This window comes from Narcine bancroftii, chromosome 10 (genome assembly GCF_036971445.1).
Source record: "Narcine bancroftii isolate sNarBan1 chromosome 10, sNarBan1.hap1, whole genome shotgun sequence".
Lineage (NCBI taxonomy): Eukaryota > Metazoa > Chordata > Chondrichthyes > Torpediniformes > Narcinidae > Narcine > Narcine bancroftii.
The window spans coordinates 62,009,762-62,024,004 of record NC_091478.1 but is presented as its reverse complement, the minus strand read 5'-3'; the positions used below and the strand labels follow the sequence as shown (position 1 = coordinate 62,024,004).

General features: G+C 47.7%; 1 protein-coding gene across 1 annotated transcript in view; it reads right to left on the bottom strand.

Annotated features, from left to right (window-relative positions):
* The window catches only part of LOC138744611 (engulfment and cell motility protein 3-like), a 219,177-nt gene that overhangs the window by 101,983 nt on the left and 102,951 nt on the right, over positions 1–14,243 (bottom strand). Inside the window, 1 exon segment of the mRNA XM_069901012.1 lies at positions 3,511–3,642. Coding sequence (XP_069757113.1) covers positions 3,511–3,642 — 132 coding nt within the window.

Genomic DNA, 14,243 nt, shown 5'->3' with positions numbered 1-14,243 from the left:
ACGTTCCTGCACTCACACAAAATATCCGTTTCACACTTGCCTGATCGCAACGCCAGCATCTGCAAACACCGGGGATTATACTGGGGGTCGAGGCCGTCAATCCACGGCGTGAGATGACATCACCTGACACCGTCATTGAGCTGATTTTGGTTTCACACGAGGCACTTTAAAGGTTGATTGGCTGTTAATTCCTGGGATAGCTTGCAAGTGTGAAAGGGGCTATTGACCGTCTCCTGCTTCCCACGGATGCTGCATGACCTGCTGAGTTTCTCCAGCACTTTTGTACACTGGACTGCAGGGCTCTTGTTTACTTCCACTGCACCAAGCAAGGCTGACTTGAGATTGGTTTTAGACATCATTGCAAGGGAGGGGTAAAGGAGAGGTGGGAATTAATCTGTGACCCTCTTTTTGTTCATTCATGAGATTTGAGATCTGGGCATCACTGCAAGGGCTGCAGTTATTGCTTGTCACAGGTCGGCCTGGAGAGGGTGGTAGTGAGTCACCTTCTGGAAACATTTCAGGGAGAAGGTGCTGTTGGTTGTGGTTCAGTGGTTTTGGCCCACTGGTGGAGCACAGTGGTCAAGTTACTGAACTGATAGCAAGGGGTGTTGAGTACTCAGAGACAAGTTCAAATCAGGATGATTAGTGATCTTAAAAATCAAGTCATTAATTTAGCTTAGAATAAAAAGCTGGTGCCATCTACTGGCTTGTCATTAAAGAACACCTTTGGTTCACAAGAGAAGGTCTCCAGTCACAATCCACTTGTAACTCCAGAATCACTAACGTGACCGACTCCTGACTGTCTCCTCATCTGAAGGTCAGTGAACAATATACATGGAGGACGCTGCAAAGCCAGGTGGAGGACACATTTCAGATACTGCCAAGCAATTTGGGACCAAGAATGGATCTGAAGTCAGCACAGATCCAGGTTCAAACTCAGGATGTCCCACTCAGCCCCACACAGACGAGAGGATGTAGCAAACAAGGCTGCTGGATGAGAATCCTGCCACGTCGCACCTAAAGTCATGCAATGAACGGCTGGTCAGAGGCTAACACTGGTCATTTTGTTTGAGGACATCATGCTCTCGGGATTAAACTCAAGAAAACTGTTCGGAAGGAAGACTGCTTGTCCATGCTCAAGTTGGAATGAGCTGATCATGTTGCAATTCTAGGATCAATACACAAATTGGGTGGAGCTGGTGTGGGTGTGGGGGAGCTAGGCTGACGGAGAGCTGGTTCTTGCATGCAATGTCTTGACTTGTGCAGGGAGGTTTTCCTCTCTGGCTGGTGATCTCAGGGCTGAAAGCATTTTAAATGTTGTACCAGGCGCAAACACCAACATTGCAGATTTCACTTAATTGTGTGGATAACATCTGCATTTTTCTTACTGGTACATCACACTGGTTCTGCCTTTGCCCTCTGACTGAATGATACATGACGCGAATATGTATGGAATGATAAGATGATGAGAATTTAATGATATTACACAAATATAGAAAAGTACAGATGCACCAAAGTTCCAACTGGCTGTAGCCAAACAGGCCTGTATGGAATACCAACTGAAAAAGTATTTATTCATTAACCAGAAATAATGTCAAGACGCGAAAAGAGAGTATAAATGTAAATATTCACAGTGGCACTTATTGCAAGAAAAAAGGTGGCGCAAAACACTGCAGGATGGTCTTCTGGTAGTCCTGGAGTAGTTTGTGGTTTACATGGTATGGGATTGTTTAAGTTCTTTGTTGGGGGGGGGGGGGGGGGGGAAATTTTGAACCTTCATGGTTCCATCTAAGAAAGAGCTGGAAGTGAGAATTCAGGGAAGAGAAAGAAACAGGCTGTTTCCACCCATACTTCAGTGGGTGACTCTTAACCCCGCTCTGATTGATGGCATCCAAACGATAGGTGGGGTGACCTTGCTGGTGTTGTGCCCACTTAGAATAAGAGCGAAGGTGCAGAGGCAGGCAAAACCACTGACACAAGCCTTGGCAAAGACTAGAACAGAGGAAAGAGGGAGGGGAAGTGGCCACATCAGCGCTAACTAAATGTTCTGGGTCCAGGGGCTTGCACTGGGAGAGGATGTCCATCCTGAAGGACAGCCTGGCACAAAATGAGAAGTAGCTTTACTGGGCATCAGTTTATGTGCAGCATGGGAAGGATGGCTCTACCCCAGGGGTCCTCAATATGAAAATGAACCCCGATATTGACCAGACACGTGAATGATGCCAATCGGTCAGAATGGATAAAGAAACAGTTTTCTTTGAAAGCTGGGAAAAGGTAACAAAACAATCAGATCACTCCCATGCAAGAACTCAAAGGGTGAATCTTATTGACTGCCAGCCAGCTCCTGTTAATGGGAAAGCATGCTGCAAATGGGCAAATTTCACCTGGCTGTCCCAGCCATCCTTAGCCTTTGAGGGGCTTGGCCAACTTCTCCTTCATCTGGAAGGTCAAATCCAAGAGGCATTCACCACTTCTCTTCTACAGTGCTTAAAAACAAGTTGGATCTATACAGAATCTTGTACAAACCAATGAATGTTGTCAGGGGTAAACTCCCCAAGGCAGAGGTGTTCATAACCAGAGGGCACAGGTTTAAGGCAGGAAATGCAAGGTTTTGAAGCATATTTTACCCAAAAGAGGATGGGTGAAACCTCTGGAAGCATTGCCCAATGGTGTGCGGGAAGCAGAGTCCTTTACAAGGTCTAGGAAGTATGCAGGTGAGCATTTAAATGAGATTGGTGTAGGTAAGTGTTTGATGGTTGGCATGGATATGGTGGGCCTGTTGCCATGACTGTAGGTATGAGTCACAGGATCGCAAGAGGAATGCAAATGAATGGCACTACAGTTAGAGACATACAGTGTGGAAACAGGACCTTTGGCCCAACCTGCCATGATGTCCAACAATGTCCCACTAACACTAGCCTCACCTGTCTGCTTTTGGCCCATATCCCTCCAAAACCATCTGACCCAAATGTTTCTTAAACATTGTAATTTAGCACCAGGCTCAACCACCACCTCCAGCAGCCATGGCTCCCTTTGTAAAAATAGTTTCCCCTCAGGTTCCTGTCAAATCTCTCTGCACCCTAACCTTAAACCTACCTCCTCCAGTTACCGATTCCCCTACTCTGGGGAAAAAGACTCTGTGTTCACTTAAAAAATATTTAAATGCAAACATTGTTGCAAAAATTATTCATTCTAATCTAATATCTAAATATCTTTTTCGATTTATCGTAAGGAAATAGATTTTTAAGTAAAATCAAGAAGTTCCAATTTACCCATGGGGAAGATCGAATTTGGCCTTCTCAGTGAGTAGACACCATTGTACCAGTTTGAAGTAGTGCATTTTGGGATGGACATGACCAGCAACCAATGAGAAACGGGATGGCATGAAGGAGGGTGAGGGTGCTAAGGACCAAACATAAATGGACCAGGTGCCATTCTCTGAAAGCAGCCCAGCATGTCAGGTTGACAGTTATGGAACATCAAAACACACGAGAGGCTGGATGGACTCACAGTGAAGCCTAGCCTCCTGAACTCTCTGGCGCACATAGATTTTCGGCGATCTATGGTGAAGTTCCCAGACGAGGCCTCTGTGTCAGACTCGAAGGCAGCTTGGCGCAAGCTGTGTATGATGTCCCGCTGCTCCTGTTGGGGAGAAAGGACATCAGATCAAAGTGGTGCTGGGGGACAGGGAGGCCTCAGGGGTTATAGTGTGAGAAATAGGATGAAAAAGTTGCAGTTGAGAGAATGAGGAGGGAGAGAGCTGGGGGAAAGAGAGTGTGAGGCGAGGGAGAAAGAGTGTGAGATGAGGGGGGAGAGTGGAAGAAGGAAAGAGCGTGTGAGGGGGAGAGAGCGAGCGGGGAGAGCGCGAGCAGGGGAGAGCACAAGAGGGGGAGAGAGTGAGCTGGGGAGAGAGAGACCAGGGAGAGAGGGGGGGTGGGGGAGGGGGTAAGAAAGCGGGAGGGGGAACAGAGAGTAGGGGGGACAGGGAGCGGAAGGATGTGTTGTGGATAGCGAAGGATTTCAAAGCTTGCAGAAGGATCTGGACCAGCTGGTAAAGTGGGCTGTAAAATGATAAATGGAATTTAATGCAGACAAGTGTGAGGTGTTGCATTTTGGAAGGACAAAGAAAGAAAGGACATATACTGTAAATGGTCAGGCACTGAGGAGTGTGGTAGAACAGAGGGAATTGGGAATACAGATACATAATTCCCTGAGAGTGGCTTCACAGGTAGATAGGGTTGTAAAGAGAGCTTTTGGCATCGTGTCCTTCATAAATCAAAGTATTGAGTATAGGAGTTGGGATGTTATGGTAAAGTTGTATAAGACATTGGTGAGGCTAATTTTGGAATATTGTGTGTAGTTTTGGTCGCCTAACTACAGGAAGGATATCAACAAGAGTGAGAGAGTGTAAAGAAGATTTACCAGGATGTTGTCCAGACTTCAGGGACTGAGTTACAGGGAAAGGTTAAACAGGTTAGGACTTTATTCCCTGGAGTGTAGAATAATGAGGGGAAATTTGATTGAGGTATTTAAAATTATGAGGGGGATAGACAGAGTAAATATAGGCCGGCTTTTTCCACTGAGGGTAGATGAGATACAAACCAGAGGACAAGGGTTAAGAGAGAAAGGGGAAACGTTTAGGGGGAACTTCATAGAGAGCAGTGGGAATGTAGAACAAGCTTCCAGCTGAAGTGGTAGATGTGAGCTCGATTTTAACATTTAACGAAAATTTGGACAGGTATTTGGATGGGAGAGGTATGGAGGGCTATGGATTGAGTAAAGGTCAGTGGGACTAGGCAAGACAAAGTGGCCGGTGCGGGCAGTGACAGCCCCCCAGCCGCTTCGGCCTTCGGGGGCCACTCGTCAGCGCCAGTGACTCAATATATGGCAGAGCCTACCCCTAATCTACCCCCCCTCCCCACAGAGCCGGAACTGTTCTGGGAAACACAGAGCAGTTCCAGCTGTGCAGGGGATCATGGGTAGGGAAGACAGCCATTGCTCTGCCGCGTCTTTATGAGGTGCTGCTCTGCATAAAAGCAGCTGCTCCATGAACTGGTAAGTTGAAAAATTTTATCTGCCTCTGCAGCCAGCCTCGAAGTGAAGGCCAGCATGAAAACTCCTCATATCAAACCTCAAAGATCACAGTGTTTAGGCCATATTTTGGCAGAGATAAGTATCTCTTTGAATTGTTTTGAAGTATGTTATTACAGTTCCTGGCTCACACCAATTATTGTGTCCTTAAGAAATATAAATGTTTGATCAATCAGCTACTTACATGGACAAGTGATATTTGGGAAGATTTCAAATCTTACAAACAGATGAGGCCATGTCCAGAAGGTGTGTTTGACATCCGTTTTCCGTATACATAAGGTTTAAACTTTAATTATCACATGCAAATTCATCAGTCTGGGGAGATAATTGAGTTCTTAAGATTCACAAAGGAAAAGGAACTTTTGCACAGGTTCAAAGAGAAAGACCTGGCTTGATCCTGAGATGCAAAGTCTTCTGGAGTAACCTTGAAAAATCAGGTTAATCAAATGGGAACAGGTTCTGTCCATCGATCGCTTCAGCTGTTAATGGCTATGTCAACTTGTAACAATGTGCATTGAGGAAGTGGCTTTGAGTGGGTAGTTTAGATGCTAATTTGGTGGACTGGGAGCCCCAAGTCTGGTCTTAATATGCAAAGTTTATGCCTCTTTTTAAATAAGTCTTTATAAAGTCCTGTCTTAATATTTGTTGCATCTGGATGACTTAAAAATAACGTTTCACAGGGGAAGAGGGGAGAGAGAGGGGAGAGTGAGAGGAGGGGGAGAGCGAGGGGAGGGGAAGAGTGTGGGGAGGGGGAGAGTGAGGGAGGGGGAGAGTGAGAGGAGGGGGAGAGTGAGGGGAGGGGGAGGGGGAGAGCAAGGGGAGGGGGAGAGCGAGGGGAGGGGGAGAGCGAGGGGAGGGGGAGAGCAAGGGGAGGGGGAGAGCAAGGGGAGGGGGGAGAGTGTCCGCACAGTGGACTGGGACAAGACGAGCTCACACTTCTCCCAAAGGGTTCAGAGGACAGCTCAGTCATATCATCGCAGACATACAGAAGATCAACAGTTCCTTTTACCCTGAACTGTATGACACTAAGGCTACAAACAAAATGGCTTCCAGATACTTCCTAACCTCTTTCACAGCACGTGGAAGATTCTGGACCACCCAATTACCCTGGGGAGCTCAGATTTCTTGTTCTTTTGGGTCAAATAGAACTCCCAGAAGCGATGGCCTGTTGGTTGAGTTGTACATGGATTTGTGGGATCGTGTGAGCCTAGACCAGCTGGAAATATTAAACATTGTGCTCCAGGCAGGAAGTCCGATTCAATGAGGAAGGTCATCATCACCCTCATGTTCAAAAGAAGGGGGACATCTGGAATTGGAGATCTATATCATTGTTAGACTTTGACCAAAATCCTGTTGAAAGTCAAGTCTGCCCTGGGGCAGGTGATCCACCCAGACCAAACCTGCACGGTTCTGGGCAGGAGCATTTCTGACAGCCTCGTGCTGCTCAGATACCATCGCTTATGTGCAGGGCAGGAGGGTGGACACCTGCCTGGTCAGCTTACAGAAGGCTTTCGACTGGCTATCGACGTGCTCTCCATAATGGGTTTTTGGTAGGCAATCTGAAATTGGATTAAACTGCTCGACGCAGACATCCAGAGTGCAATCCAAATCAATGACGGAAAACTGCTGGCTTCCCCATCAAGTCTGGATTCAGGCAGGATTTCCCCCTCTCTCCAGTGTTACTTATTCTGCATGGAGCCCTTTGCTGCATCCATCAGGAAGTATGAGGGTACGTTACTAGGCAGCGAAGACACTCGGGTCAAGGTCACCTTGCACTTGGACGCCGCTGCTGCCTTCTGTTCGGACATATGATCGGTCGGCAGACAATCTGAGCCTGCATTGGGTGGCAGAGTAATCCAGAAGAACACGACCAATGGTCTCCGGTAACCAGCCCAACATCAGATCTGGCGACCTGAAGGTGCTGGGGATCTGGTTTGGAGTGGATTGCAAAGGTCCACCTGAAATTTGGTCTGTTGGCATGGTAATACCTATCAATAACAGGGAACCTACTGCTGTACGTGGTTTAGGTGTCTCTCGAAACCCCGCATCTCTGCCCTGGCAGTCACCAGAGCATTCCTCCAGTTCATATGGAGATCCAAGATGAAAGGGGTCAGAGGGGTTGCCCCGATAGATGCAAGGGGGTACCTAACATGGCCTTCATCCTGTTGATGACCACCTTCATCATGTATGGCTGTATCAGGCTCTGTGTGGAACCAAAGTTCAAGGGCACGAAATGCCGCTAAGTGCTGAGTTACTATCTGTCTCAAGTGCTGTGAAGGATGGGCCTGACCTCCCCCCCCCCCCATTGCCGCGCAATGTTGCAGTCAGCTTGACATCGCCACCCTACTTCTCCTCCATGGAAAAGTTTCTTCAAGCCAACACCTTTGATCATCAGGCAATGGTCAGCACAGACCATCCTGCAGACACTAGGAGATGAGGACTCGATGGAAACAGTGGGGTGGTACCCGATGAAGACGTCCAGGTCATCTGGCGGAATGTCTCATCATCACAGACAAGCACCAGGCTTGGCTTGGCTGGCGGTGAGAGGGTCTCCCAGTCAGGCCCATCATCCACAGCACGCATTGTCCCTGAGATGACTGCGGTGGAGTGGAGACAGTTGTCTACCTCTTTACAGAATGCCGGTTTGTTAAGAGTGTGTGGGGAACGATTCAAGGGTCCTTGTCACAATTCATTCCCAGCAGCAGCGTGATGGAAGACTCTTGATTTATGGGCTGTTCCCGGGGACGCACATCGTGTCAGACACCCAGAACTGCTGGAAGATGCGCTCCGATCTGCCTGAGACTTGCTCGTCCTTCAGCTCACGAAGGTGTTGGTGAGGGATTGCTGCCGACTGGCACATTCCAGGCTGCAGGAGTACATGGCGAGGGACACACCAAGCTAAGGCGAGGGCGCTGCAGGGGAAGGACCACAACCTAGAGTCCTTCTGTCACCGACCAGGCTTCCCCTCAGTCTCAGCCCCTCAAACAACGGTGGGGGAGGGGTGGGGTGGAGAAGGGTGGGAGAGTAATGACAAGGCAACACAGTTGTGGCAATGGTGCTAAATAAAGAATGAATGTAACAATGTATAGTGATAGAAATGAGCTGTGGTCAGTCCCATGGGGAAGCATGTGGTCTCCAGCAGCCCGCATAGGACAGGAGGGTGCAGAGGGAATAAAGTCTATGGTCTAAAAAGCCATCAATCAGCAGGTCTGTTGAACTGGCTCAGCCCACTGAAAGAGGAAAGAGGATGAAGCAACGCAGGCGAAGCCCCTCCAGCAGATTGCCTGAAGTTGCAGAACCAATATGTGAGAGGGGTCTGAAACGTTTGTGCACTGCTCTCGGCTCCAACACCTGCAGACTTCCCTGTTTACCTCCAAAGGAAGTTTGGTTCGAGGTTTAAATCCATCTGGGGGTTATTGGTAAATTGGATGGCTCATAAAGCCCTCAGAGGCAGAACAGGCCATGAGGGCTCCCTCTGCCCTGCTGGAGACCACACCCTTCCCCATGGGCTATGACACAAGCTAGAGTGGGGGGGGGTGGGGTGGATGGACGACGACTGACTGCAGCTCGTGTCGACATGGCAGGTCGGACTGGAGATGGCAGCAGAGAGGCATGCAGGGACGTGGCCTGGATTCGAGTGTTTTAGTTACAAAAGGAAGAGGGAATGTGACTGCGTTGGCACTGATCCTTTTCTCACCGAGGGTGGTGAATCTCTGAGGCCTGTGGAGGCCAGGACAATGGGGGTATTTACAGAGGAGGTAAATACCTGTTTGACGGATCGTGGGAATTGAGGGCTACAGAGAAGTGCTGGAGAACAAGATGAGGCGAATTGACCACAGTCACATTGGGGCAGGCTCAAGGGGCTGAATGGCCTTTTTCCACTCTGAACATAAAACATGATTGCATAGTGCAGGCCCTATGTGAACCTACCAACAGTCTCACCTTTCCCCACAACACACGCACAACCCTCATTTTTCTCTTGCATTCATGTGCCTATCTAAAGCTCCTTTCACACTTGCAAGTGGTCCCAGGAATTAACCGCCAATCGGCCTTTAAAGTGCCTAGTGTGAAAGCAAAATCAGCTCCACGCCGGCATCAGATGACATCACCTCAAGCTGGGGATTGACGGCCTCAACCCCTGGTACAATCCCTGGGATCTGCAATCAGGCAACTGTGAAACAGGTAATTGCATTGTGGGATTGAAATGACCCAAGTTTTTATGTGAATGCAAGAACGTGAAGGAAAAAAAGATTAAAATGAAGATATAAACTTTGCCATGGGAAAGTCGCAGAAGGAGAGAGAAAGAGAGAGGAAATAAACAACAATAAATAGCAATAGCAGACAATTTTTAAACAGGGTGGGAAAATTGTAGAATTATAGTGCACAATTTATAAAAATTGTGGGAAAAAAAAGCAATGGCAGACCCAACTTCCCAGAATGCTGTGCAGCAGAGAAACCCTTCTATGAATGCTCCAGGCATGCATCTGGGCATACAGCCCTTTCTCTACTGCATGGAATTTTGGGAGGGCAGGTCCACCATCACTTTTCCCCCCACGGTATTTATAAACTTTCCCATGCTATATAAATTGTACCTGATAGTGCTACCAACTTTTCCGAGGTCTTTATAAATTGTGTGCTATAGCGCTACAAACTTTCCCATGCTGTTTAAAAATTGTCCACTTTTGCCATTTATTGTTAGCACTTTCCCACAATCCGTTATAAAGGTTTATATAGGTTGGCACACAATGACAGGGGTTGAAGGGCTCATACTGTGCTGTACATAAAGCTTAATTGTTAGAATTAGACATGATTCATTTTGTTCAACTATAAGATCATAATACATTGATCAGGATTTAGGACAGGTCCACCATCACTTGATGTGTCATGACGTCACCAGTAGAAGGTGAAACAGTCCTAACCCTGGGATGCCTCCTTGCAAGTGTGAAAGCGTTCAGTGTCCCAGTTAGGAGTGGTCAAGTGTGAAAGGCCAAATCCCCATTCCTATCCTTGGACATTGAATGGCCAATTTAGTGGGATGCAAGTGTGAAAGGGACTTAAGTCTTTTGAATGTCCCAATTGTACCAGCCTCCAGCAATGCATTCCCAGCACCTACCACTCACTCTCTGTGTAATAAAACTCACCTCTGACATTTGCCTGAAACTTTCTTCCATTCATTTAAAGCTGCTCTCCTTTGGTGTTTGATGTTGTTGCCCCAGGAAAATGATGCTGGCTGTCCACCCTATTTAAGCCCCTCATAATCTTATACATTAAATCACATCTCATCCTTCAACACCGCAAAGAAAAAAACCCTGGCTCTGTCAAACTTTTCTTCATAAGACACACTCCTCTGTAAAATAACACGAAGTCTGGTTTAGGCGCCTTCAGCGGCGAGGTGGGACTGGACTGAGAGAAAGTGGGTAAAATTGTTCTCTCACAGAGAACAGCAGAGAAGGAACACTCAAGTTTTCAGGACAGTCCGGAATTCTCTGGGGTTGTCACGGTCTTCACTGACCCAGTGTGGGACAGAGTGCCCGGATATCTTGGTGTGACCTTCCCATCACCTGGATAAAGCAAATGCTCGGAGATGTTCGCAACCTATTTGGGGCAGTCGGAGTCGGGGGGGGGTGGGGGTGGGGGTCTCAGGTGCAAGCTGATGAATCGACAGGAGACTAGCCGACTGGAAGCAGATATTCACACAGCAAGGAAACACAGCAGGGTGGTCGTTTAAGTTTCAGGGGGGATAGATGTAGGTTGGAGACGAGGAGGAACTGCTTCTCCCAGGGAAGAGTTTTAATTTATTTAATTTAGACACACAGCATGGCGACAGGCCCCTCCTGCCCAGAAGCCAGCCACCCAAATACACCAATTAACCTATGACCCCGGTACGTTTTGAACGGTGGGAGGAAACCAGAGCACCTGGAGAAAGCCCACACAGACACGGGGAGAATGTACAAACTCCTTACAGAGAGTGCTGGATTTGAACCCTGGTAACTGACGCTTTAGCAGTGCTAAGGAAGAAGGAGATGTTTCCTCATTTAATGTAATTGAGACAAAGATAGCAGAATCGGACATTTTGGCGCCCACAATTTGACGCTGGGTATTTTGGTGCTTGCATTTGGTGAAGGACATGGCATGTCATTTATTTTATAATTTTCATTAAATATAATAAATATTAAGCATTGATTAAAATTGTTTCTTGACAACAGGGAACAGGGGTGGGTGGGGGGCAGGGCAGGGGTTGGTGGAGGGGACCGGGAGACAGGGAGAAACCGGGTGGAGGGGATCTGGCAGCGGGGGGGGGGGGAGAACCAGGAGCGGAGGGTGATCAGGGATCACAAGGGAATCGGTGTCCGGTCCCACAAGGGCTCGGTCACAAAACCGGTGGAGGGGACCTGGCAGCAGAGGGGGGAACCGGGAGCAGAGGGTGATCAGGAATCACAAGGGGATCGATGTCCAGTTCCCCTCCCACTGTCTGCCGTGTACTCACCGCCAAATGCTGGTAGGCCTCCAGCACTCATAATGCCGTGTCGGTCAGCCTGATGTGATAGAGCGATAGCCACTGTCCCGACTGCAGGGAGGGTCCCGCGCGACAGCCCGAGGCGTCGCTCCTCGTGTCATGATAATTGTAATAAGTGAATAAATTGTTGGAGCCTAATTGTTAGTGCCAAACTGTGGCCGCCAAAATGTCTGGTGCCAAACTGTTAGCGCCAAAGTATCTGGCGCCAAACTGTGGGTGACAAAATAGTAGGGGAATTAAGGGTTATGGGGAAAAGGTGGGTGTGAAGCTGAATCCACAGCCAGATCAGCAGTGATCTTATTGAATGGCGGAGCAGGCTCAACAAGACTCCTGCTCCTATTATGGACGTCCTTTTGTTAGCAGGCCCTTCAGCCCACTGACTCTGTGCCAGCTGGGATATTTAGAACAGACAATGCTAAGAACCAAACTGAATCACCACTAGAGGGAGTCGATCTCTAAGAAGCAGATCTGCTGGTGTGGTTTTAAAGCCTTGTAGTGAGTGGGCTGTCTGGTCACCAACAGCTCCTGATGCTTGGCCTGCTTGGGTGTTGGGAGGGGAGAGACTTCGATTGTGAACCACAGCAGGTTATCTTTGAAGCATAGAGTGACACGGAGAGGTGCAGGATGAGAGCAGCCACACAGCTAACTGGCCCTGTGTGAGTTTCACTCCTGTTCCTTAAAGTTGCTGTCAAATTCTCATTTTCCCTGAGGGACACAAGACCCCTTTGCCAGTCCCCACAGATTCACGACTACTCCACCCACCACAATTCAGATCATGACATGCGAGGGAAAAGAGAGTCCTCATCTTTCCACTAATGCTTTGGCCATGGGTACAGAGAGTGCGAAGAACTGGGAAATTGTTGACCAAGTGGGAAGCTCTCAGGGGTTTTGAGTTCCTCTCCTCTGTGTGGAACTGAATGATACAAGGAGCCTCATTTAGACACCGACAATGGCCATTGTATCAAGTGCTCTTGGGGAGCAATCCCTGATCCATCCCCCCCCCTCACTTATTTTCCCTGCTCTCCTCCAAGCTCATCCTCTTCCCTTTGGTTCTTTTTGCCACTTACCCCCTCTGCCCCAAAGGGTAATTAGCAGCAAACTCACTTGGACATTTTTGGGATGGCTGAGAACCTGGAGCACCAAGAGGAAGTCCATGCAGTCAGAACAGAGAAGGCGCACACGCCTGACAGACAGCATACGAAGTCAGAGCAGCCCCAATCATCACTTCGTTATAATGGAAGGCCAAGAGGAGCGGGCCATTGCCCAGACAAGCACTTTTTCTTCCAAATTACTAACCAAGTCAAAATTAACACGCATCACACGGGGCAGCACAGTTGGCGTAGTGGTTGGACAACGCCTTTACAGCGCCAGCGATTGGAACTGGAATCCTGCGCGGTGTTTAAGGAGTCTGTACGTTCTGCCTGTGTCTGCGTGGGTTTCCTCTGGAGGCTCCAGTTTCCTCCCACCATTCTTAATGTAGGTTGATGGAGTGTAAATTGAGTGTCACGGACCTATGGGTCGCAATGGTTTGTTACCTTGCTGTATGCCTAAATTCTAAAAAAAATAATTTAAACGTAAAATTTTTCTCTTGAGCCGATGTTCCCCAATTCTAGGGAGTTAAATTGCTGTTACACACTGAAAAGCTTGATACAATAGATAGAGTGGGCCTGGCTTCAGACAGGAGATTGAGCCTGGGGGGTGGGGAATTGGGGGGGGGGAAGAAATGCAATATTTAATACTACAAGGTACTAAACCAGTGGTTCTCAACCTTTTTGTTTCCACTCGCATACCACTTTAAGTAATCCCTATGCCATCGGTGCTCTGTGTAAGGGAATGCTTAAGGTGGTCTGTGGGTGGAAAGAAAAAGGTTGAAAACCACTGTTTTAATCGTCCCTCATTGACTTGTTATGTGCACATTTTCATAACTCCAAAGGAAATGGGCCAATGCCAATTTTTCTCCAGCAAAATATTTCAGTAACAATGGGTCTAGAGCAGTGATTCTGAGCCTTCCCACCCACATCCCACCTTAAGCAATCCCTTACTAATCACAGGGCACTGATGGCCTAGGGATTACTTAAAGTGGGATGTGAGTGGAAAGTAAAAGGTTGAGAACCACTGGACTGAAATGAATATAACACTTTGAATGTCGCAAGTCTGTGCACTGCTTTCCTTTATGTATATATGAACAGGCCACGATGAATGTGAAATGGCCTTGCACTGTCTATGTAATTTTTATGATGAATACGGTACATTTTGTAATAAATGGAGAGAGACAAGTATGACCCAAAACCAGGAAGTAAGTGGTGTGCAGTAGAATTATTCAGTAAGAAACATAGAAGCAATAAAATACCCTTAATGTGAAAAGAGTGAGGAGGTGGTCCAAATAATGAACCGACCTGCAACGGGAAGCAAATAAATAGGTGAGAGCAAAAAGAGTGGGAGAATTTATATCAATCCAATAAACAATCTGCTGGAGAAACTCAGCGGGTCGAGAAGCATCAGTGGGAGTGAAAGAATGGCCGATGATGGGTGTTTTCCTTCTTGATTCTGCCCTCCTATTCTCCTCATGTATTGTTTACCTATAATATGGTTAATAAAAAGATTGAGAGAAAAAAAGATTGAGAGAAAAAAAAAA